The sequence below is a fragment of the Papaver somniferum genome, chromosome 1 (genome assembly GCF_003573695.1).
Source record: "Papaver somniferum cultivar HN1 chromosome 1, ASM357369v1, whole genome shotgun sequence".
NCBI lineage: Eukaryota > Viridiplantae > Streptophyta > Magnoliopsida > Ranunculales > Papaveraceae > Papaver > Papaver somniferum.
The window spans coordinates 146933880-146955912 of NC_039358.1; the positions used below are offsets into that span (position 1 = coordinate 146933880).

The 22033-nt window shown below is 37.5% G+C and overlaps 2 protein-coding genes across 5 annotated transcripts; both read left to right on the forward strand.

The window, feature by feature from the left end:
• The first annotated feature begins 12115 nt into the window (after window positions 1–12115).
• Window positions 12116–16211, forward strand: LOC113303670. Of its 3 annotated transcripts, none has more exons than XM_026552731.1 (4): window positions 12116–12248; window positions 13169–13336; window positions 14962–15072; window positions 15606–16211. In XM_026552731.1, the coding sequence occupies exons 2-4, from the start codon at window positions 13220–13222 to the stop codon at window positions 15903–15905; spliced, it is 528 nt and encodes a 175-aa protein (XP_026408516.1). In that variant the 5' UTR covers window positions 12116–12248; window positions 13169–13219; the 3' UTR covers window positions 15906–16211. The 3 variants fall into 3 exon arrangements, with proteins under 3 accessions (XP_026408516.1, XP_026408523.1, XP_026408522.1); XM_026552738.1 differs by having other exon boundaries at window positions 12121–12248; window positions 13178–13336; XM_026552737.1 differs by lacking the exon at window positions 12116–12248 and adding an exon at window positions 12330–12699.
• Window positions 16212–17642: 1431 nt separating this feature from the next.
• LOC113303687 lies at window positions 17643–21830 on the forward strand. 2 transcript variants are annotated; one of them, XM_026552748.1, is made up of 10 exons: window positions 17643–17931; window positions 18060–18151; window positions 18553–18694; window positions 18780–19085; window positions 19171–19318; window positions 19419–20396; window positions 20518–20756; window positions 20843–20916; window positions 21147–21255; window positions 21445–21830. In XM_026552748.1, the coding sequence occupies exons 2-10, from the start codon at window positions 18096–18098 to the stop codon at window positions 21484–21486; spliced, it is 2094 nt and encodes a 697-aa protein (XP_026408533.1). In that variant the 5' UTR covers window positions 17643–17931; window positions 18060–18095; the 3' UTR covers window positions 21487–21830. The 2 variants fall into 2 exon arrangements, with proteins under 2 accessions (XP_026408533.1, XP_026408537.1); XM_026552752.1 differs by lacking the exons at window positions 17643–17931; window positions 18060–18151 and having other exon boundaries at window positions 18785–19085.
• Window positions 21831–22033: the final 203 nt, after the last annotated feature.

Below are 22033 nucleotides of genomic sequence, written 5' to 3' on the forward strand. Positions count from 1 at the left end.
ACCCTAATTTCACTGTTTTGGGGTTTTTGATTGTTTGTATAAATAGATGATATGGGTGTGTGTTAGAACTCGTTCTTGGGATAGCCAAGTTAACCTCCAATTTGGGTCTGAGTAGGTTTAATTTTAATTTCAGTTTCAATTTCAATTACTCTTTCTGTTTACCATGTTTTAGTTCATCACTAGGAAGCAGATGAATCCCCTATGCCACAGTGAAGTAAATGATTTAGTTTTGTTCTTGATGAGCTTGAATTAGAACCATGGAGAATTGATTACTCAGTGATGATAGTAACCTGTGATTGGTGGTGCTGTAAGAAGACCACCAATGCTAGGGGTAAACAGGATTAACTAGGTGAGCAATTTTCTTTAGATATAGGATAGTTAGTCAATTAGTGATCAAGCCCATCTGTGATTGATGGTGATGTAAGAAGACCATCAATGCTAGGGATGCATTAGTGAACTAGGTGAATAGCTTATCCTAGATGAAAGCCCAGAACACAAGGCAGGCCTGAACCTTCACCTTGTTTACTAAGGCCAAAAACAAGACTTGCACTGGACATGATATAGCTGAGGATTTAGGTGGATTCAATATCCTAGTTTTCCCCAATTCCCTGTTTAGGTTAGATTTTACTTAGAAAACAACAATAGCTCCCTCCAAGTCCCTGTGGACAAACCCTTTCTTCCCATCACTAGCTACAACTGACCCTGTGCACTTGCAGGTCAATTTGTAGGTTGTTTATAAAACCCACCAAGTTTTTGGCGCCGCTGCCGGGGACTCGGTTAGCGGCGCTGTTGTTGTTTTTGTTCTACATTTGTTTGCTGTTCTCTGCATTTGTTTGCTGGTGCAGGTCTTGTTGCTGGCTAGCCTTTGCTAGCTAGCTAGCTAGCTAACTGTTGCCTGTTGCTGCTAGACCTTTCTTAACCTTGCTGCTGAGCTTGCCAAGCTGCTGGGTTGTAAGAACTTGACCCTTGTTGCTGCTGCCCTGCCTGCAAGCCCTGAACTGAACCACCTGCTGCTGCTGGTGCTCTTGTGCTGTTGTGGTGCTCCTGCTGGTGCCAGGCCAAGAATCATGTGAGCTGCTGCACCTGTTGCTGTGCTGCTAAGGCTGAAACTTGCTGAACCAAAGCTGCAGCCTGAAACCCAAAGCCTGCTGCTGGCCTGTTGTTGTTTGAACCTGAACTGGTGCTCCTGCTGCCACTGAAGCTGCTGCAGCTGGTGTAAGATAAAGCCCAACTGGGCTGTAAGCTGCAGAAGGTGAAGAAGTTGAACCAAAGCCCAACTGGGCCTCAGAAAAGCCAAAGCTTAGGATGATCCAAAGCCCAACTGGGCTTTTGCAACCAAACTGAGCAGCTGGGCTGTGCTTAAGCAAGTAAGCCTAAACCCATTAAGAGAACCCAACCTGTGGGCTTCCATTTTTAATTTGTGGGCTTGTAATAATTTTTTCCATTTTTCTGTTGGGTTTGTAATTAATTTCTTGTGGGCTTGTTTGTTTAATTACTTGTGGGCTTGTGGTGTTACATTGATTTGGGCCTGTAGTTTTAAATTAGAAAAACTGAACTTTTAAAAGCCCAACTGGGCCGCAGACCAAACAAGCAACAATTGGGCTATCTCAAAAGCTACATTGGGCTTCAGTTTGCATACACATTGTGGGCTTGTTCACCTTCCCTTGGCAAAGCAATTTCTCCCACCAATGTGGGCTTGCTCCCAATACTAAAACCAAAATTTTTGCTCTCAATTAAAAAAACCAAATTTTTCCCAAAAATCCAAACCCATTAAAAACCAAATTTTGGGCTTTGTAACATAGTTACTTAGCTTTTGAGCCCAATCATGTCTAGATCTTGGTCTACAGTTGGGGAATACAACAAATCCCTTAGAGAACTTGCGTATGGACATACTTCACGTTATGAACCTCCCATAGACCATGATGTCAATAGTTATAGGAATTATTATGGACATTTTCAAAGTCCCGAGCCTCAATCCATGAACCCTAGTAACTATTCACACATGCATCATTCATCACAACGTGAAAATGAACATTTTGCTAGTGCCTCACTCACACAATCATCACTGATCGATCAATTAGAAGCTCGAATCGCAGCTTTAGAAATGCAATCACATGAGGAATCTGTCACATCTAATTTTCTTAGGCAACCTGAAATCTATGCATGTCCCGCATGTGGTAGTTTAGACCACCCTGTTGAGAATTGTCATATTTTGCATAATTTTAGGCAATCTAGAGAAAATCCAAGGTATGAAATGCCCATAAATTGTGAGAATGGTAGTCATTGGGACCATAATCAATCCTTTGAGGGTTGCGATCAATATTTTGTAAACCCTAATGACCATGCACACATGTACCATTCACCACAATTTGAACATGAAGAATTTTGTACTCCCATGAATTTAGACTCCACCACAGAAGCTTTCAGACTCGTGAGCAAAACTTTGATAGATCTACATCACGAATTCAGGCATGTTTAGATCAGATTTTGCTTCACCTACAAAAGGAGGAAATTCATGAGGAAATGTATGTTGTCCCTAATGAAGTGTCTAGTCCCATTCTTGTAAATGATGTTGAATATGAACCTAATTTAGAGGAACATGAATCGACTAATGACACCACCACTGTTAATGAGGACCAATATGCATGCTACCATGATGATGATTATGATGATATGTTAGAAGAACATGAAAATATTGTGGAACCTGTTGGTTCAAAAACATATGGCTTCTCGCCCTCGACCTTCATGAATGTTGTTCTTTCTAATACTCATTGTAATTCATATGATTTTGATATTGACATGGGATTCGTACAATTATTCTGTGAAGATGAGCATGACATAGGAATAGTTGAATCTTCTGTAGACACTAATGTTAATATGCATGAAAATATATTTGATGTGTCTGATTCTCTACCTAGGTCACATTGTGATATTTCTCCTGATTTGCTGATGCATGAGAATAAATCTGTTGATGATGTTGATGACTCTGATTGTGATCTTGCCAATTTGTTTGATGATTGTGAGCATGTTGTGACACGTGTAGAAGACTTAGGAGATGTTTATGTGATTAGTAATGATGTGCCTATCGTCCTACATAAGTCACAATCTGATGGCCTTCCACCCAACCTAGATTTGGTTTGTAACCATATTGTCAAACCGACTTTTCTGAGAGTCCCTAATCTAGGTTTGGAACTGTGTGCTTCCCAAGTCCTTTTGGACTATTTTGCATCTAAGTATAATATCTTTGAGGAGCCACAGTTGGAATTAGCATGTTTGCCCGTCCCTAGCACAGTTCATTTCGAGCTAGACCTTGTGCATGATGAACCCCCAAAACTGCGAGATTTTGTTTCCAAAATTTTGTCCGTTGAAAAATCCAGGTTTGGGGGTAGCTCATTTTGTTTCACAGTTTCACTTGCGTTTCTTTCCTGTTATATTTGTGTGAAGCTGTTGAAACCTCTGCACTTCGTCTTTTGGGTTGATCCTCAACTCTTTAGATTATTGGTGTATGGTGAATTTTTTGTACATAATCCAGTAGATAATTTAAAAAAAAAAAGAAAAAAAAAAAAAAACCTTTTATTCCTTTTGTATATATTTTGCTAATCCAATATGATCTCGGCTGACATATGTTGGATTCTTGCCTTGAATAACGGAGTTCTAATCTTGCTTTCGCCGAAATCGGGTATTCTCTTTCCTTTTTCTCTACTCAGCATGATCCTCTTCATATGTTGTATTATAATATTGTTCATATTTTGAAACATTGAGGACAATGTTTAGTTTAGGTTTGGGGGTGAAAAGTAGATACTTTGATAATATGCCATAATTGAAAAAAAAAAAGCAGAACTTCTTCTTTTTGAAAAAATTTAAAAATTCCAAAAAAAAATAAAAATTAAAAAAATCATAAAAATGGAGCTCATTTACCTTGAAATGTTGACTCTTGTGCAAATATGTATTTTTATTAGGAGTCTTAGTCTAGATATTTAGGCACCCTGATTCTAGCACAATTCACATAGTGATAAGAAACTTGCACGCGCACGATCTACCAATACATGTATAGCCTCATCCTTGAGGCGTTCTATCGGAAGTTTTAGTTTCCAATCACTTTAGAATACTGAACGAAACTTGACTAGCTTGTTCTTTGGTTGGTTGGGATAGAAGGTGGAGGTTACATTAAGAAAGACAACCATCGAATTTAACTGGGTGCATCAAAAAGGGCTACCTCTTGCTAAGTGTCATGTAATTTTTATTCCTTTCTCTCTATGTATCAAAAGAGTTACCATGTTGTAAATTCTATTCAAAAAAAAAAAAGAAGAAGAAAAAATGAATATTTATTCAGAAAAAAAAAAATCAAAAAAAAAAAAAAAAAAAAAAAAAAAAAAAAAAGGAAAAAAAAAAAAGAATCAAGTATTTATCAATTCCATCCTCTCTTGTTCCAAAAATAAAAGAGAGTAGTCAATGTAAATAAGAGTCATGTAAAGAGTCATCTTTTGTGTTTTTGTGTTATAAGCAAGGAAGGGTGTATGCCATTGATGTACAACGCGAGTAATTGTGAAATACCTCCAACTCATTCACAATTCTCGTAAAGTCCGGACAGCTAGCTAGATTTCGACCTCGGTTCTTAGCCTGAGAAACTATCTCTTGGTGATTAGTAGTCATAACATCCGATCTTTCTTTACACATGTGTAGATACACTTTACACTCTTATCACATGTCTTTATTTGTTATCAGTGCTAGGATTGTGCCTTTGATAGCTAGATTGACATCTCCATTTTGCTGTGAGCTTAAACTGACTTGCACATGTCACATTTGATGGAATCTGAGCTTATATTTTGTCCTAGAACTTTGTAGGTACATTCTAAGCAAACCTTCACGAGACTTCACTCGTCCACTAGGGACACTTAGTGGTTTAAAAGGCTTAGTGCATACGCTAAATGCATTCGAGAGACCAGCGACAGTGGTATAGGTAGGATTTCCTTAGTTTTGTTTTACTTGAGGACAAGTAAAATTCAGGTTTGGGGGTATTTGATGAGTGCTAAAAAGTGCATATTTCTATATATTTTTCTTGGCATTTAACTCATCTTTTGTGCATTAATTCTACATTTTATCCCATATTCTGTATTTTCATTGTTTTCAAGAATAAATATTTTTATTAATTAATTTTGTATTTTTAGGTACTAAATAAAGCTTGGATGAATTACGGAGCAAAAAGAGCAAAAAAGTGGTGGAAGCCAAGAGGAATCACACAAGGAAGCCGCGAAGAATGTTGTGCGCAAGACCAGAAGGCTAGAAATGGGCTTGGAAGGAAGAATTTGTTCTTAAAGAAGAAGTGGGCTCAGAATTGTCTAAGCCCAAACTCTAACCTAAGTCCAAGACCAAGCCCAAAGCCTGCCTAAGCTCGTAGCCGTCAGATTGGATCCACAGATGCATCCTACGGTCGCTTCATCGTCGTGCATCGAAGTCTGAAGCTCCTGTCAAACACTACAGCACCTAACTCCATCTTGAGCCGTCAGTTTCGTTGTACTTCCGCATCCAATGGTCGCTCCTCGCTTCCTTCTGTCTCGCCGTTAGATCGATCCATCATCTTCGCATCCAACGTCTCATCCTCGCTGTTCATCAACAATTGCTAAACCCGCTCAACACCCAAGTACCAAATACCCTATACCCAAAACAAACGCACCCCAATCCATTTTCCATCGACCTTCTCTTTCTTCTTCCCCCTTCTTCTCTTCTGCAACTCGATGTCCAGCGCCACCAACTCCACTGCCCCGCTCAACCACCACCTCAACCACCACCATCTCCTCTCAAATCAACCAAACCCCAACACCCATCACTCCCCCTATTCCTCTAGCTATCTATTTTATAGTTTTCTCAACTCTCTGAAACCCTAGATGAGAAAACAATAAGATAGGTCGAGGTAGAGCAACAGCACAGACCAGCAGAGCAGAAGAGGAAGGACGAGCATGGGTCGAAGCAGAAATCACAGTTGGTGTGGGGAGCAGGAGAATACGAATAGGAAGCATGGGTGAAGAGTTATAATTGCTATCGTGATTAGGTAAAACCTAATTTAATTTTCACCAAACCCTAATTTCACTGTTTTGGGGTTTTTGATTGTTTGTATAAATAGATGATATGGGTGTGTGTTAGAACTCGTTCTTGGGATAGCCAAGTTAACCCCCAATTTGGGTCTGAGTAGGTTTAATTTTAATTTCAATTTCAATTTCAATTACTCTTTCTGTTTACCATGTTTTAGTTCATCACTAGGAAGCAGATGAAGCCTCTATGCCACAGTGAAGTAAATGATTTAGTTTTGTTCTTGATGAGCTTGAATTAGAACCATGGAGAATTGATTACTCAGTGATGATAGTAACCTGTGATTGGTGGTGCTGTAAGAAGACCATCAATGCTAGGGGTGAACAGGATTAACTAGGTGAGCAATTTTCTTTAGATATAGGATAGTTAGTCAATTAGTGATCAAGTCCATCTGTGATTGATGGTGCTGTAAGAAGACCATCAATGCTAGGGATGCATTAGTGAACTAGGTGAATAGCTTATCCTAGATGAAAGCCAGAACACAAGGCAGGCCTGAACCTTCACCTTGTTTACTAAGGCCAAAAACAAGACTTGCACTGGACATGATATAGCTGAGGATTTAGGTGGATTCAATATCCTAGTTTTCCCCAATTCCCTGTTTAGGTTAGATTTTACTTAGAAAACAACAATAGCTCCCTCCAAGTCCCTGTGGACAAACCTTTTCTTCCCATCACTAGCTACAACTGACCCTGTGCACTTGCAGGTCAATTTGTAGGTTGTTTATAAAACCCACCACCCATCAATTGAGAACACAACCACTTAATCAGAATCATATATTCGATTTCAGTTCAGTGCAAATAATCATAAAAGAATTACGAAAATTAAATTAAATAGAATTTACCACATAATAATTGGAAAAACGGCTTCCTCCGTCGCCTCAGCAATGGGGTTTAGCTCCTCATATTAATCACTTTCTCAAAATATTTTTTTATGGTTCAAAAGTTGATTAAAAGATGAAAACTATAACTCTGAATGTTTGCAACGATGTATTGGAGTCGCAAAACGAATGACTGAATGTTACAATGAAGTACTGTAGCAGCGTTATGAATTTGAGACGCTTTTCTTAGTTGCAACGCTTGTTCTTCAGCAGCAGCAACAGAAATACGGGTTTCCTGCAACTTGATCAACTCGCCTCTGTAGTGTTACAAACTCCTCTGCGACTGCTCAAATCACTTCCTTTTTTTTCTAGGACTTAAACACACCTTTTATACTACTCAGAAACCCAAAAATTCCGATAAAAATTATCTATTTATTTTCGTGCAAGTCCCGGAAATAATCTTCTTTGCCGACTTGTTTACGCGTTTCTGAGCTTTCCCAATCGTCTCAAACTCTTCCTTAGATAGATATGTATCTTTGGAAAGATTTTTAGGTCTTTAGTCTTTCTAGAACTTCTAAAAATAATCTCAATAGGGTCCCGTGTATAACTCCACCTCTGTTTTGCTCCAAATCGATTTCTAGCCCAATTCAATCCATTCCAGCGCCCATACCAAGCCTGTTATGCTTAATCACGTCCAGCCCAACAAATTCCAACGATTGAATCTCTCTAAAACAGCCGAGAAATTCGAACCAAGTTTCGCTCGTTGCTGCCATTTTTTTCCCGCCAATTTCAGTTTTTGAACGTGAAGGGGAAAGGTTACCCCTTATCCAGTGGTCGCCCCTTATCCGCTTATGGAGTCCGTATAACACTTGTCCCTTGGGTGCGTTTAGTAATTTTCTAGGATGTTTTTAACACTTTTCTCGGGGTTCCTTCGGGGTATTTCTGGGATGTCACTGGTACGTCTGCTACGGAGGTTCAAATGCCACGTTTTGAGCCAATTTCGCCGCAAAAGCTTATTTCTCCAAAAACACCTACAAAGAGATAAAATACCAAAATAAATACAAGAATGAGAACTATCAATATATAGAATCGAGACAAATTAGACACAAAAATGTGTCTATCAAGTAGTGAATGTCACGGCAGAAGTAATCTATTTCAGAAAATATATTAGCCAGTTAAAGCGTCACATCATTCTGAATGGTGCACAGTCAGGGAGTCACGATGTTGTTTACGACCTGAAGGCGTTAGTGTTCTCAATATACGGAGAACCGCCTGAATCTATGCACTCTCTCCACATAATCAGGGAACGGTGAGTGTCACCGACGTCCTGAAGGCGTCCGCCGCCCAACTATTCTTCTATGTGGAGGTGGGTCTCTCTCCCGCAGTCAGGGAATAGTGAGTATCACAGACGTCCTGAAGGCGTTAAGTTCTCAATCTACGGAGAACCGCCCAAATACGTTATTCTGCATAGAGGGCACGACGAAATGCCAGGGATCGAACGCTCAGCTAATGGAGGCTTTTCGAAAACATATTCATCATGGCTTCGTAAAATATGAATTGTTGCATGCCTGAAAGCCATGTCAAAAACATGCCTCATGATTTTACGGTTTTGTTTTTTTGTTGAAAATCCACCATCTACAATATCAGCTAAGGGAATCAAGTGCGTAGAGTCATGCTGGGATTCAGAGACGTAAAAAGCGCAACTGTATCTTGATCAATGTGAGGTTGGTTAGGGCTCAACTACATTCCAGTCCGAAGTTAACTTGTACTAGGCTAATGTCTGTAGCGGCTTAATACAATGTGGTGTTCAAAGCTGGACTAGGTCCCGAGGTTTTTCTGCATTTGCGGTTTCCTCGTTAACAAAATTCTGGTGTCTGTGTTATTTCTTTTCCGCATTATATTTTCTAAATAATTGAAATATCACAGGTTGTGCTTAAGTTCAATCAGTTCTTGAATCCGACCTTTGGGTTGTTGATTGAATTGATTGACACTTGGATATTGGTTTTTGATACCGTCCAAGTTGTTTCTTATATTAATCAGGCTCACGGATTTCTATCTGTTCGATTTGCTGATTAAGTTAAGAAACAAAGATATAACTCTTTGATATAATTTTCTAAAGATTGAGTATAACTGTCTAGTTGATTCTCTTGAAATTATATTGGATTTAGTCCATACATATTGCCGAACTGAAATATTGGGTGTGGTTGTTAGACCCTCGCTTTTTCAATTTGCATCTTAGGACGGTCTCAATCCTTTTTACTAAAGAATGACTTTGTAAAATGAGTTACATGCTTTATTACATTATAAGCATAATGTGAGGGGAGGTGGTGTGGTGTTTCTAGTACTTTAGAAACAGTTGGTTGTGAGAAATGCCGTCACTTTGCATTCTTTCAAACTTTGTAATTCCCATTTTCTTGTTCACTCAAATAAAATGATGTCCATTTGTGTTCTTTTAAAACGGAATATCATATCACAACCAAAGTCTCTTTGTGGTTATGTCAAAACCTGAATGAGTCAATTCCCAACATTACATTGTCGGTGACGATATGGACTCAATTATCCAAGTATTAGTGATTTACAGTTCACTGACTAAATCGCTCATTATTTTTATCTAAACTGTGATTCCTTTCACATTCATTTGTGGTAATTTATAGATGCATTCCCATTCTCACAATTAGTTTTCATACAATAATTGTTTGCACAGACTTCGTAGAAACTTAACAAAGTGTGATGAGCTCTTGGTTCTTACAGAGCTCATGTAAATTTTAATCTTTATACCAATTAGGCAACAAATATTGGACATTTCTTCGCTCCGTTATTACCTGTAATTATCCAATCATCGCATGGTATTATATAAGGAAACAATTCAACAATCAATTTAGTATATTTCCTTATGAGTTTCATGTAATAAGTGGTGTGGCCTTATTAATTACAAAAGAAAATATACCTCACTTACTTTAGAGTGTTACCGTTCATGAAGATGATATACTTTTCATCCTTATAACTCAAGTACTTTTGAGTATATCTCAAGCGCCTTAGAGTATTTCAATCTCATGGAAATGACATACTTTTTATTCCGTAAGTGCAGACAATGAGTTTAATTCTTATTATCTGGGAAAATTTATTATTGCCACTGAAGTTGACAAGAAGAGGTATGACCTTGTTTTAACATATAATGAGTTTGTTGTCCATTAAACCCTCTATCTTATAGTTGGTTTCTATTATATGATACATGCATTCCATTGTTTGTACCATTCTCAGTAAAATGTTTATACCAAGTTTCCAACTCCGATTTAAATGAGTCAGAATTACATCTCTGTCTCATGCACAATAAATACATTTACTTTGTATCGTTATTACTTGAGCCAGAATCACATCTCTGATCTTTTTTAGAAACGACTTATATCTTCTACCATAATTTTATGTGTATTCTTTCAAATTTTCTAATATACCAATGTTGGTATGATTTAGCACGTCTAACCCTTTGTTCTTCGAGGTTCTTTCCATATTTATCCTTGCCACAATTACCTTAATTAAATTGAGAAATTTCTTTATCCCAACAGGTATACATATTGTTTTTCAAGAGAATCTAACATGCCTCTCAACCATATAGCTTACCAAAGATCGTGAATCTCTTTTTATCATACTTCAACATCTACTGGTACTTTAGTATAAGTGAATGAACTTGAAAAGATAAAAATGGAAAGACCTTTCTGAGTAAATTTCTTTTTTCAAAATCTGACGTATTAATTTGTAACATATCTTTATTGAAGTTATTGACTATTTTATAGTCTAACAAGTGGAATTCGTCCCACTGAACATTCAAACTTTCGGGGAAAAAATTTCATGAATGTTTCAGAAACTTCTTTCAGAGCATTTCATCGCCTGAAGTCAATGTGCTGCCTTGAAAATATAAAAGTTATGCCTTCATCTTTTGAATAGTGCATCGCCATCGGTTGAATTGAATATTTCTATGATGGAAGTATAAACCTTGTATACACAAATGACTTCTTACCAGAAACTTTTTAATGGCGCTCAAAACCTGGTTAATTGTTTGGTCGAGGCCGGTCAATTGGATTGACTTGGTCATGGTTAATAAAAGTGCACATATATGGTCCGTTATATATGAAGTACCTAGACCCATTGATAATAAACTTTCCCAAATATATTATTATCCTTAAAATTGAAAATTTCATCATCCAACTATAGTGATCAAAAACCAATTGTAAACATGTCCGATGATGATGGAATTTTTACAGTATATTCATAATAATGTTTAGACAAACATAATCAAATTTCAAAGACATCCAACGATTAGATAAAAAGATATTCATGACGCCGTATGACTGTTTCAATTAATGTTTCCATGGACACAACATGAAATATCACGTACTTTGGAGTACTTCCATGGTTGGATCTTTATGGAATTTTTTCAGTAGCTCCACAGGAACAATAAATAAAACATAACAAAAATAAAGCATAATCCAACGGTTGAAATTATTCAATATTAGGTTTTACTATGTTGTTATAAATTAGGGTTTTTCTGAACGTACACATATTCATTAAAATCAAGTTTTGGAGATTGCATCATATTCCAATTTGATTGAAATTTTAAACAAGTCCGTAATACCTAATTGGGTTGAACATATTAAAATTCATAAAAAATCTATCGGTTAGATTTCTATGTTTGATAGTCATACATTCGTGGAACCCTAATATTATACTATGAAAACGAAATTTCTTTGTTCAAAAGAAATACCTGATAACGCATCCATGACGATAAACAAATAGGATCATAACCACGCTAATCTTCAAGAAATAATCCATGATCAATATTGAACGAAGAAGAAAATTGCACGTTGGTGCAGTCGTGCTGATAACATGTTGAAGGATAAATATAAAGAACAAAGAGATCGTATTCATTGGATATAAATGAACCGCACACTACGACAAATTATTAGTTGTTTTTAACTTTTTAAAGGCGGACAATGGTTATCCGTCTGGTAGCTCTTCCTACGGCAATCCCCATTGACGCCACGGTTTTTTGCTGCCGGGAATAGCTTGGGACATGCGCTGGACCCAGTCTTATAGACATTCCGGGTCCTTTACGGTGGGGATGGCTGACTTTTCTTTTCTGATCCAGTGTCCGACCCAGTTAACCGTATTTCTATTTTTTGCCCAGTCAGTTCCATATTGTTTTCAGCTCCCAATTCGTAAATGTTTATTTCCACCGTCCATCCGCATTTTTCACTCCCTGAAAAGTACTCCCCCAAATATCATACGCCTAGGGCTGATTCAACAGTTCAATGAAAAACAACAGGCGATTTCTTTTCTGAAACGATAGGTAAGTATAAAGCTTTAATTCCAATGGGTCAGAAACGAATTGTTGTTTTAACCCATATACAATCTCATGATCGTTGATTTGTTAACACCAATAACAGTTGAAATCAGAGTTTTTAGAGTTATTTGAATCCATGTGTTTAATTTTGTGGTAACTTGCTTGCTAATAGAACTTCTTGGATAGGCTGGGTTACAGAGAATCATCTCAATTTGCATCGTCTAAGTTTCCAATTTCCTGTTGTTATTTAACCCAAAACTGTCGATATGGTTATTTTCTTCTGATTCTGTAGTGTTAGAACTCAAAACCACAGCCTCTAATTTCATTTTGCTGGTTTTATCATGTAATATATAGTGTATAAGTTGCTTTCATAATGTTTGAGAAAATTCCTGAAGGGAACGTCTCAGTATCATAGTAGACTTACTCGAGCTAAGCTGTATCTAGCACCCTTCTACAGGTAACTTAATGAAATTCTATTTTGTCAAATCCCTGGGACTGGATGTGTTCTTAAGGTTTGGTTGAGATAGTGACTCACATGCCTTACAAAAATCAGAGTCCGTTTAGGGGAACGATATTGTAGGCATCACGATGACTCAACACCTATTTAGATTTGCAGTATCTGTTACAGTTGATTTAAGTGTAAATTCTTAATTCATGAGAACAGTCAAATATTGAATTTTTGGCTCAGAACCCTTTGTTACAGTTGAGATCTTTTGCTACCATCTCCTAGGGCACATATTAAATCGTCCACATGTTAAACCTGCAACTTAATTCATTGCAGTTAAGGTGTTTGATATGATGCTTCATGATTTCGTTGAGGAAAGCTTAAAACTCCCGTCACCCCCTACCGTGCAAGCGGTCAACCAGTTTATTTAAAAAAATTGTGCAAAATCTTACATTTCTTCACATGTTGTTTTCATTTCTAGGTATTTCAGTGGGTATTCAAAGAAATAACTGAGAGGCTAATTGTTGTTACCATGAATAAATTATTGGATTTTGGAAGGAAAGCTGTATTCTTTGTCAGAGTTATGTCTGGATATGAAGAGAGAAGTATTAAGGCATTCAGATTAAAGCTCCAAAAGCAAATTCAAGAGGTAGACCATTTTCTTCTTATTGTTGCTTATTGTTGCCATTGCTTTGTTCAACAATTCTACTTCTCCTGAGAAGTTAGTAGAAAAATAGTGTTAGTATAGTTTCCATGCTTACAAAATGTAACACTTGGGAATAGAAGATCGGTACCCAGGTTGGCACGTAGTATGTTTGTGTTATATCATCCTTTTTTCTCCGCTGTCAAACTTAAAGAAAGAACTTCTAATGTATACAGCATACAGTTGCCATATCGATGGCTATAAAGAAAAGTTTCTTGGTTAAGTCTGTCTAGCTACCTCACTTCTTTTGATCAGTGATATGTAACTTGACCCTCTAGTCTTGTTTTTCAAAATTCCGAGACTACTTTGTAATAGATTAGTAATTCTGATGGTAATGTTTGTTAAAATAACACTAAAAACTCTCCATTTCGAGAAGTAAAACTGTGATAACGTCATTATCTTTTTTCTAGGTTCTATTTTATCCCTTCATGTGTTTCTTCGGTAGGAAATAAGTAGGTAGAGATTAGAGATAGATAGGCAGATGGAGACATATAGGATACAAAAGAGAATGATCTCCGTGGGTTCAATTGAGAGGTATCTGGACATCTTCTCGTTACTACTAGATGCTATTATTTAGAAATCGACCCTAAATAACCCTTGAGCAATTAATTACAAAAATCATCCTTTTTAGATCTATATTTATATTTTGTTCGATACCTTTTGAGGGCCTCATTTGATACAAAAGTATGTTAGGTTAGGTTAGGTTAGGTTAAGAACTTAACAACTTAGGTTAGGTTCATTGATTCCGACTCAATGTATTCAAAAGTATGTTATGTTTACGAGACTAATCTGAAGGCTGGCTGAAATTGATCGTTTCTTGGTTGAAAAACACTCAGTACTCACTAGGTGTAGACCTGTACACTTATTTATGAAGTGTAACTCAAAAGTGTTAGAATATGGGCATCCAACTCAAAACCAATTGGCAATGAGTGGAGTGGCCCTATAGATATAAACCGCAGGATCTTAGATAACCCATACAATGTGGGACTAATAATCTCAACACGCCCCCTCACGTGTAGTCTCGTTGGGTCTAACACGTGGACAATAATAAATCGGGTGACTCGGAAGTAAAGGTGCGGTCAAACGACTCGACACAAATAGCCTGCTCTGATACCATGTTAGAATATGGGCATCCAACTCAAAACCAATTGGCAATGAGTGGAGTGGCCCTATAGATATAAACCGCAGGATCTTAGATAACCCATACAATGTGGGACTAATAATCTCAACAAAAAGTATGTTATGTTTACGAGACTAATCTGGACTGTACTATTTCCTGCTAAAACATTCCATATTTATGAAGTGTAGATCTGTTAATACATAGGCACAAATGATGGTCCAAATGTATGGTGACTTGATACTTCCATTTCATGTCTGCTTATAAAACCTTTTTAAATTTGCTATCTACCATTCTAGGAACTGATTAGTTACATTGTAAACCTCCATGAAGCATGGTTGGCATCAGTTTTCTTGTAAGAATTAATTTAATATTGTTAAAGTCGCCTGATAAGTACAGATTTGTTGCGCTATATATGGGATGTAATCTTCTTGTCATGTTCTCTTTATACCAGGCAAATGAAAAGAAGGCATGCTTAAAAAAGATTCCTGAACGGGTTATTTTATCAGAGGTCCGAAGAATGGTGGAAGAGATGCAGGCATTGAACAATAAGTTGGAGGAAACAGTAAGCATATCTCCATAGTGCCATCGTTTTTATTTTATTCTGTTTTAGGCAGACTTAGGTTCTTGGATTTTGACTTCGTCAAATTGCGGTGTTTCTACTTTCTACTCTAGTTCCCCAAATAGCTTCAGTATTCCTCTGTGATATAAAACCAAGCTCTCCAGCGAAGGAGAACAACCATGTCAGTCACATTTTTTTGCCTTCTGAATGTAACATGGAATCCTGTATCTCGTAGTACCGATCCTCAATAACTCTCCATTTGCCTGCCAAGAACAGATGTAGGTCATCTGCAAAATTTGCATGTTGGAGTTTGTTTTAACAGTTTGAGAAATAAATTGTCGAACTTTAGTTCTTGTCAATGATAAGCCAAAAACCTCACTGCTTAGGAAATAGGATTCTTTACTTCTGTTTTCTTGTGGCAGCATGACATGCCAGATGAATGCTTTTGTTTTTTGTTTGACACGAAAATGCGTTGGTATTTATTCCAACCAGATCATAAGAGTGATGGAGAAGATGTTTCATGTGTTTGCTCGCAGGAAACTGCCATTGAGGATTTTTTGAAGCCGATTGACAATCAAGCGGAGCTCATAATGAACATGCAACTTGAAGGAGAAGAAAGTAGGATGAAAGCCATGCAAGAGCAAGCTTTGATGGAAAATGATGCAGCTATTGCTGCTGCCAAAGAGAAGCTAACAGCACACACTTCCGTTGCCAATGCAGCAGATGTTGCTGCTGCCAAAGAGAAGCTAACAGGAAAATTGTCTAGTATGGATGTAGCAGATGCTGCAGATATAGACTCTAACAAAGAACCTCTTAAATCCGTCAACCAAGTTTAGTTCACATAATCATGACTATGGATATGTTGTAGTTGTCGGCTCGTCATCATCAATTAATAAAAGGATCACTAATAGTGTTAAAGCTCGGTATGGCTGGTGATTGCGGTAACGTAATTTTGCAGTGAAGAATTTACATTTTTTTCTTCCTCTTATGTGTTTGTGTTTCCTTCCATCCAGAACGTGAGAGAAGAAACTCTCTGACCTTCAGAACACAACAATTGATCATGTTGAAAACTTTGGGATTATTGTGTTTTTGATTGGAAATCATTTCCGCTATACACATGTTGGTCTGCTGAATTGAAGAAATCAAGCATCTACGTTACTTTTTTGTGAGTAGGCATTGACAGTTGCCACTATAGCCATTTCAAAGATTTCTTCGAATCCTTGAAACACCTGGATGTGTAAGTATTGTGCTGCCCACAGTATACGGGGTACTGTGACCCAAAATGCGCCAAATGACTAAAATCAATTTCCAACATGATCCAAAATTTGGCTTGTGACAGGAAAATGGCTTAATGATCCAAAAATCTGTCCCAAAGGCCTAAACTAGAGGGGTGAGCATGATACATATTGGTCTGGTTTTCGCCTCATCTGCATCCAATCCATATATGTCCGATTTTAATTTTGACATCCGCATTTTATCCAACGTACGACGCATTGGATGCGAGTGATGCAATGGATATATACAAGAAAAAATTAATCAAAATGACTTGAGATCCCGTTACCATGATTTCTAATATTAACCCAAATACAAACACTTGCATGTGAATCTACCATAGCTAGAAGCCTACAATAACAAAGTTAACAACCCACCCAAAAATTCTAATCATGTCCAAGATGGTAGACCTCTTCCATGCGATGTCTCGTGTTTGTGATTTAATAATCCATCTCTCTGTATCATTACATCTACCTAAACATGGAAGCATTCAAAAAACCCACACAAGCTAAGCTACTTAGCTCAAAAGCTTTACCTAGCTCACGCTTGTCCTTCAAACAATTTCTCCAAGTTGAAACCCTCTTCCCTGTCCTTTGATTTTGTACCTCAGGACTGTGTAAACCCCTTCAGTTGGTCACCTAATGCAGCACTTTAGCAGTGACCCGGGTCTCGTGGGGCACCTTTATTCCTTTGGTCCCCAACGTGGTGGTAGTAAATGGGCATCTTCCGCCGTTAGAGTCGCGTATCAAATTACCCATATATGCTTTGTCATACCTTAGTTCTGTAATGTGATTTATCCATTGCACTTGCCAACTTGGGCAACTCAAAACACTACTCAAAATCACTTATCTCTGAAGTCTGAACTCTTTGATGTATTTCTGAGTTCAGAGTACTGACATCCATTTGTGAGATTTTCTGCATTATTGCTTGTTCATGTGCATTTGTCCGGAGTCCAAAAACCTTCATCAATCATCAATTATCTAGTCTAGTCTAGTCTGTCTTATTCTTTCGCTATATAGTTCACAGATACGGCGTCGGTAGGTCCCCCAGCCGGTCCCCACAACATAACTGATTGACGGGTCCCACATCAAATCTGGTAAATTGAATACGTTATCCTCCATCACCAATCCATCCAAGTAAAGAAAATTAATACTCCAGAATAAATAACCGTAAGTAATCTGATCAACGGCTCTGATCAAAAGTCGTAATGTAAAGAACAATTTCCTTCCCGCGTTAATCTTTGGCTTGTAAAATAGAAACACAACAATTTCGGAAAGCATAATCAGAAGATCTCTTTAGAATCCTTGGATAAACTATTTTGAGAGAGAGAGTAATTTCTTTTTCACGATTTTACCCTTCCTTCTTCACCATCGTTGTCTCTGTTGTTCCCTTAAAGAGAGAGAGAAATTAATAAAAGCTGTAAATTGTTGTTATTAATGACGTTTTAATTATATATATATTCCTTACGAATTAAGCAAAACCACCGAACCTAATTCTTTCTGTTTCGTTTTTTCATTAACAATTGAAATCCTTTTCTTTTTGACGTGTCTTTTCAAGAAAACTGAAACGATTTTGTTATGAAGTTCAGCGGTATGTACTAATTGTAATTGTAAATTCTTTATTACTTGGTCTCATTAAAATTCGAATTCGAAAGTGCTTACTTTTTCATGGTATTATAATTTTTTATTCCTATTGGTTTTTCGGATTGAATTTTGCAGATAATTCAAGTCTGTGCAGTGCTCGACAGAATTATAATGGGGACTGGTGAAACCCATCAATGTTTCTTCCCTCTAACAAGTTTGCAAATTGGGTAAGAGAAATTTCAAACATTAACAAAAATTTCAAGGATGACTTTTTTTGTCATCGAATTTTTTCATGGAATTGGTAGAATTAAATTATGATTATTTGATCATGAAAAAAATGTCATTTTAATTGAAAATGTGATTTCAAATTGGTTATGACATTCATTGCAAAGCTACGATCCTTGAACTCAGAATTGGTAGTTAAGGGATTATGAACGTACTAATGGGGGTTGTTGAATTTAGTGATATTCTTTGAGATTAGGAGATTGTAATTACATGAATATTGGGATTGATCTTCAGAGATAAACCCTTTACGAGGTCCTAGAAATTGTCGGGTGGGTGTTGTTTGTTAGTCGTTATTTTGTGTTACATGCTAGTTTCATACATAAACTGATTTCACATTGTGCAGGGATTTGCAATCATATCGATCATCTCTAAGCCTTTTTTTGGCTTGTGAGAGTAACAAACTGTTTATTTTGGTGGATAATCGGCCTTGGTTGATAGACTTGGATTCACGGGTGGCGCACCTATGGCACTTGATGATTACCAAGGTGAGAAATTGTCTTTCTATTGTCAAGTTAATAGCTTTTAAGATGATATTTTCGACATTACAACATTCATTTGGATACCCTGCAGTCCAGGTTGTCTCCTTTTGCTAACACTAGAAGTAGACGAGAAAAGAAGGATGGTGAAAAGAAGCTTGATTCAAAAGATACTTCGAATACTACGTCACCTGATATTAGAGAACCGAACAAGTCTAAGAGATGGACTACATTGGTTAACGTTGCGGCGTTATCTCAGAAGAAAGCGTTACTCGATGTAAAGAATTTAAAGAAATCAATGCTCTTGATCATTGAGTTGCGTCGGACCTTGTATGGGTTTATTGTGTTTGAAGTTGCATGGAATGATGTCCGGGGAATCAACTATCTTAATGAGCTCCAGGTATCTCCATCTTCTCTAAGCTGCATACTTTGTTTTGTTTGTTTCCTCAAAGAGTTTTAACATTTAAGTTCTATGTTATATGCAGACGGATACATCTTTTGCACTAGAGACTAAATTCATGAAAAGATGGGAATTTGAGAGCATAGAAGAAGCTTCAAGCGGCATGTCTTCATGGTTTTCGGGGACCAAAAACGAGCATGTAATCTTCCAAGAGTGTTCGGATCTAATAGAAGGTACATTTTCTTCCTCATTCTGGAATTTTCTATGCATTTGATTGTTAGGCATCATGTTTTTGGATTTAGTGACTGACAGTTCTCCACGCAATAAATCCAGGTGAAGTTTTCTACGATGCTGATGAAGATTTCCCAATAAGTGATAGTACTGGTGATGGTGAAACTGCATGTAGCGGTGACGAGGGTATGGAAGATAAACACGATAGTAGTGTTCCTTGCAACTTCTCTGAATATCCTGTAGGAATGGAGTACAAGAGTTTGTTGCACAACCCACCTCCTTCAAATGGTGTCTATGAAAGGATACTACGGAAGTCCCTAAGTTTTGGAGGTGAAAATGGTGCATCTTCTGATGACACTGTTAACGAAATTTTTGGGACACCGAGATATTCAGAAAATGTGGCTTCTGCCTGCACAACTGAAGCTCAAAATATTGTTGAACCTGCCCATTACAAAGATGTCTTGATTTTGTTTAGGTTCAATGACCGTGACCTTCCGTTTAAGCTGAGAGATATTATTATGCATAACCTACGACTACTTACGCTGTTAGAGGCGGGGCTTCCATCTTGGGTTATTTTTCTGCAATCATACCCATTATTTTGTCATCTATATTGGCCTTGGATGTGCCCTCTAGTAAGGGCACTATATGTGCTGATCTCAATAGTCACTGTTATGATTGGGTTTTATGATCTATACAAGAATGTTCCTGTTCTAAAGGCAACCGCATCACGTCTTTGTGGACCCCTTTTTGACTGGATAGAAACTTGGGAAATGATATCCAGGATAAAGTACTCGGGGACAATGCTTTTTCTGCATAACTTTGAAATAGCCGTGAAGTGGTTCCTGATATTCACTCGTGCTATAAGGTCGTTCATTTCAGTTCTTACCCAACCAATGGCAGGACCTGTGCTGGAGATTTTGGACATCTTTTTTCCATTTTGGAATACATTTATGCAAACAGGGGAAGGCATCTATTCAGTTATTTGGCTGGCAATTGACTCTTCATATAGCCTGATTGTAAATCTTTTAGAAGTTGTTTTCATGCCGATGTGGTCTATCCTTTCCATTATATGGAGCACAGGTATGTGTCATTATGATCCCGGAGTTCATTTAAAATAATGTAGCTGCCCAAATTCTGTATGAGTCATCTCTTGCGTTATTAGTGTTGTTTGACATTGTGTACAACCCTTTCTGTCCCCCAGCATCATCCGTTATATGGCCAATATTTGTGGCGCTCTACGAAATACTATATGCTCCCCTTCGCGTGATTCTTGCATTTGCAAAATTCTCAGCTAGTGCATTCTCCTCTACATTTGAAGTGCTGAGAGGCATTTGGTTGTCTGTTAGTAGTATGATCCAGTTAGCATCAGCTTCAGAGTCTACAATAAGTACCTATGAAGTTTCAATGTGGCGTTCGCTCTGGAATGACCTTTTCTCGCAGGTTTCCTTCTGCACGTACTTTACATGACAGAAATTTACTTGATTATTTGTCCTATTTTAATCATAATCATACATCCTTTCTTGCAGATTTTCCGTGCGACAAAAAGTATTATACACGGATTTGTTGCCTTCTTTGCAGCCTGCAACAGACATCGTCTAAGGTATTTATATGAACATGTATGTCTGACCTCATGTGCATACTTTAAAGATTCAACTGTTGAACTAATCGAACTGATCAATTTAACTGTTGTGAACTTGCCTGGAGGATGTGTCAGGATGGAAGGTTGATCATGGACATTTTTTCTTTCATGCATTCTGTTGTTTGCCTAATAGTTTTAGCTTAGACTATTTAATAGTAACTCACATCTTTGTTGAAAATGGTGGTATGCAGCATTTATAACCACACACAACAGTACTTGAGACGGGTATCCTACCCTTCCGCCACAACGCTTTCACAGGATTCTGGTAATTGCAGCAGAAGAAGTAGAGTTGAAAGTGTGGTATGTTTCATTCGTTGTGCCTAGCGTATTTATTGATTCTGGTCAGCCTCATATGAACTATAACTAGAAATTCATATCAGAAATGCAGCTTATGGACCAGTCCATATTCAAAATTTCAAATTAATTTCATCTGTTTTGATCATGTTTGCTTGTTTATATAGTTATAAGCCTCGTTGGTCATGTTTGCAGACTGGACAGTTGGAATATAACAGAAAAGCTCATGATGATTAGGTGTTGTGGATGGTATTCTTCAGTTCGAGTTTTCAATGGAAACTGTAGTGACAGTGCAACTAAGTGTACATAAAGAGAAGCTAACAGGATTATATAGATACAGATACGAGAAGCAACAGGAAATTTTTCAAAAGACAACTAGGATACCGGGATTGAGGATAGATGAGTTGGACACGATCTATGAGTTAGACAGTCTTCTTCACAGCTCTTTCGACCCTTCTTTTCCCTTTTCATTTAACTGTAAATATTTAAGTTGACCCTTCTTTTCCCCTTTCTTTGTTTCATTTAACTGTAAATATTTAAGTTATAGTTTGTAAAACTCCAATCCTCACCCCTTCTCTCAAGTCTTTGGCTTTTTTTAGTGCTTTTAAATAAACAAAATGGATACGAGTTTCTGCACTGTCAGATGCACAACAAACAGAACACCGAAGAAATGTTGAACATCATGCCAATCTCCAAATTTCCACAGCAAGAGTAGGAAGTTTTCTGCCTGCCATACTTCAAGTCTTTAACGTGCAAATACAGCAGCTGTTAATAGACAAAAAAA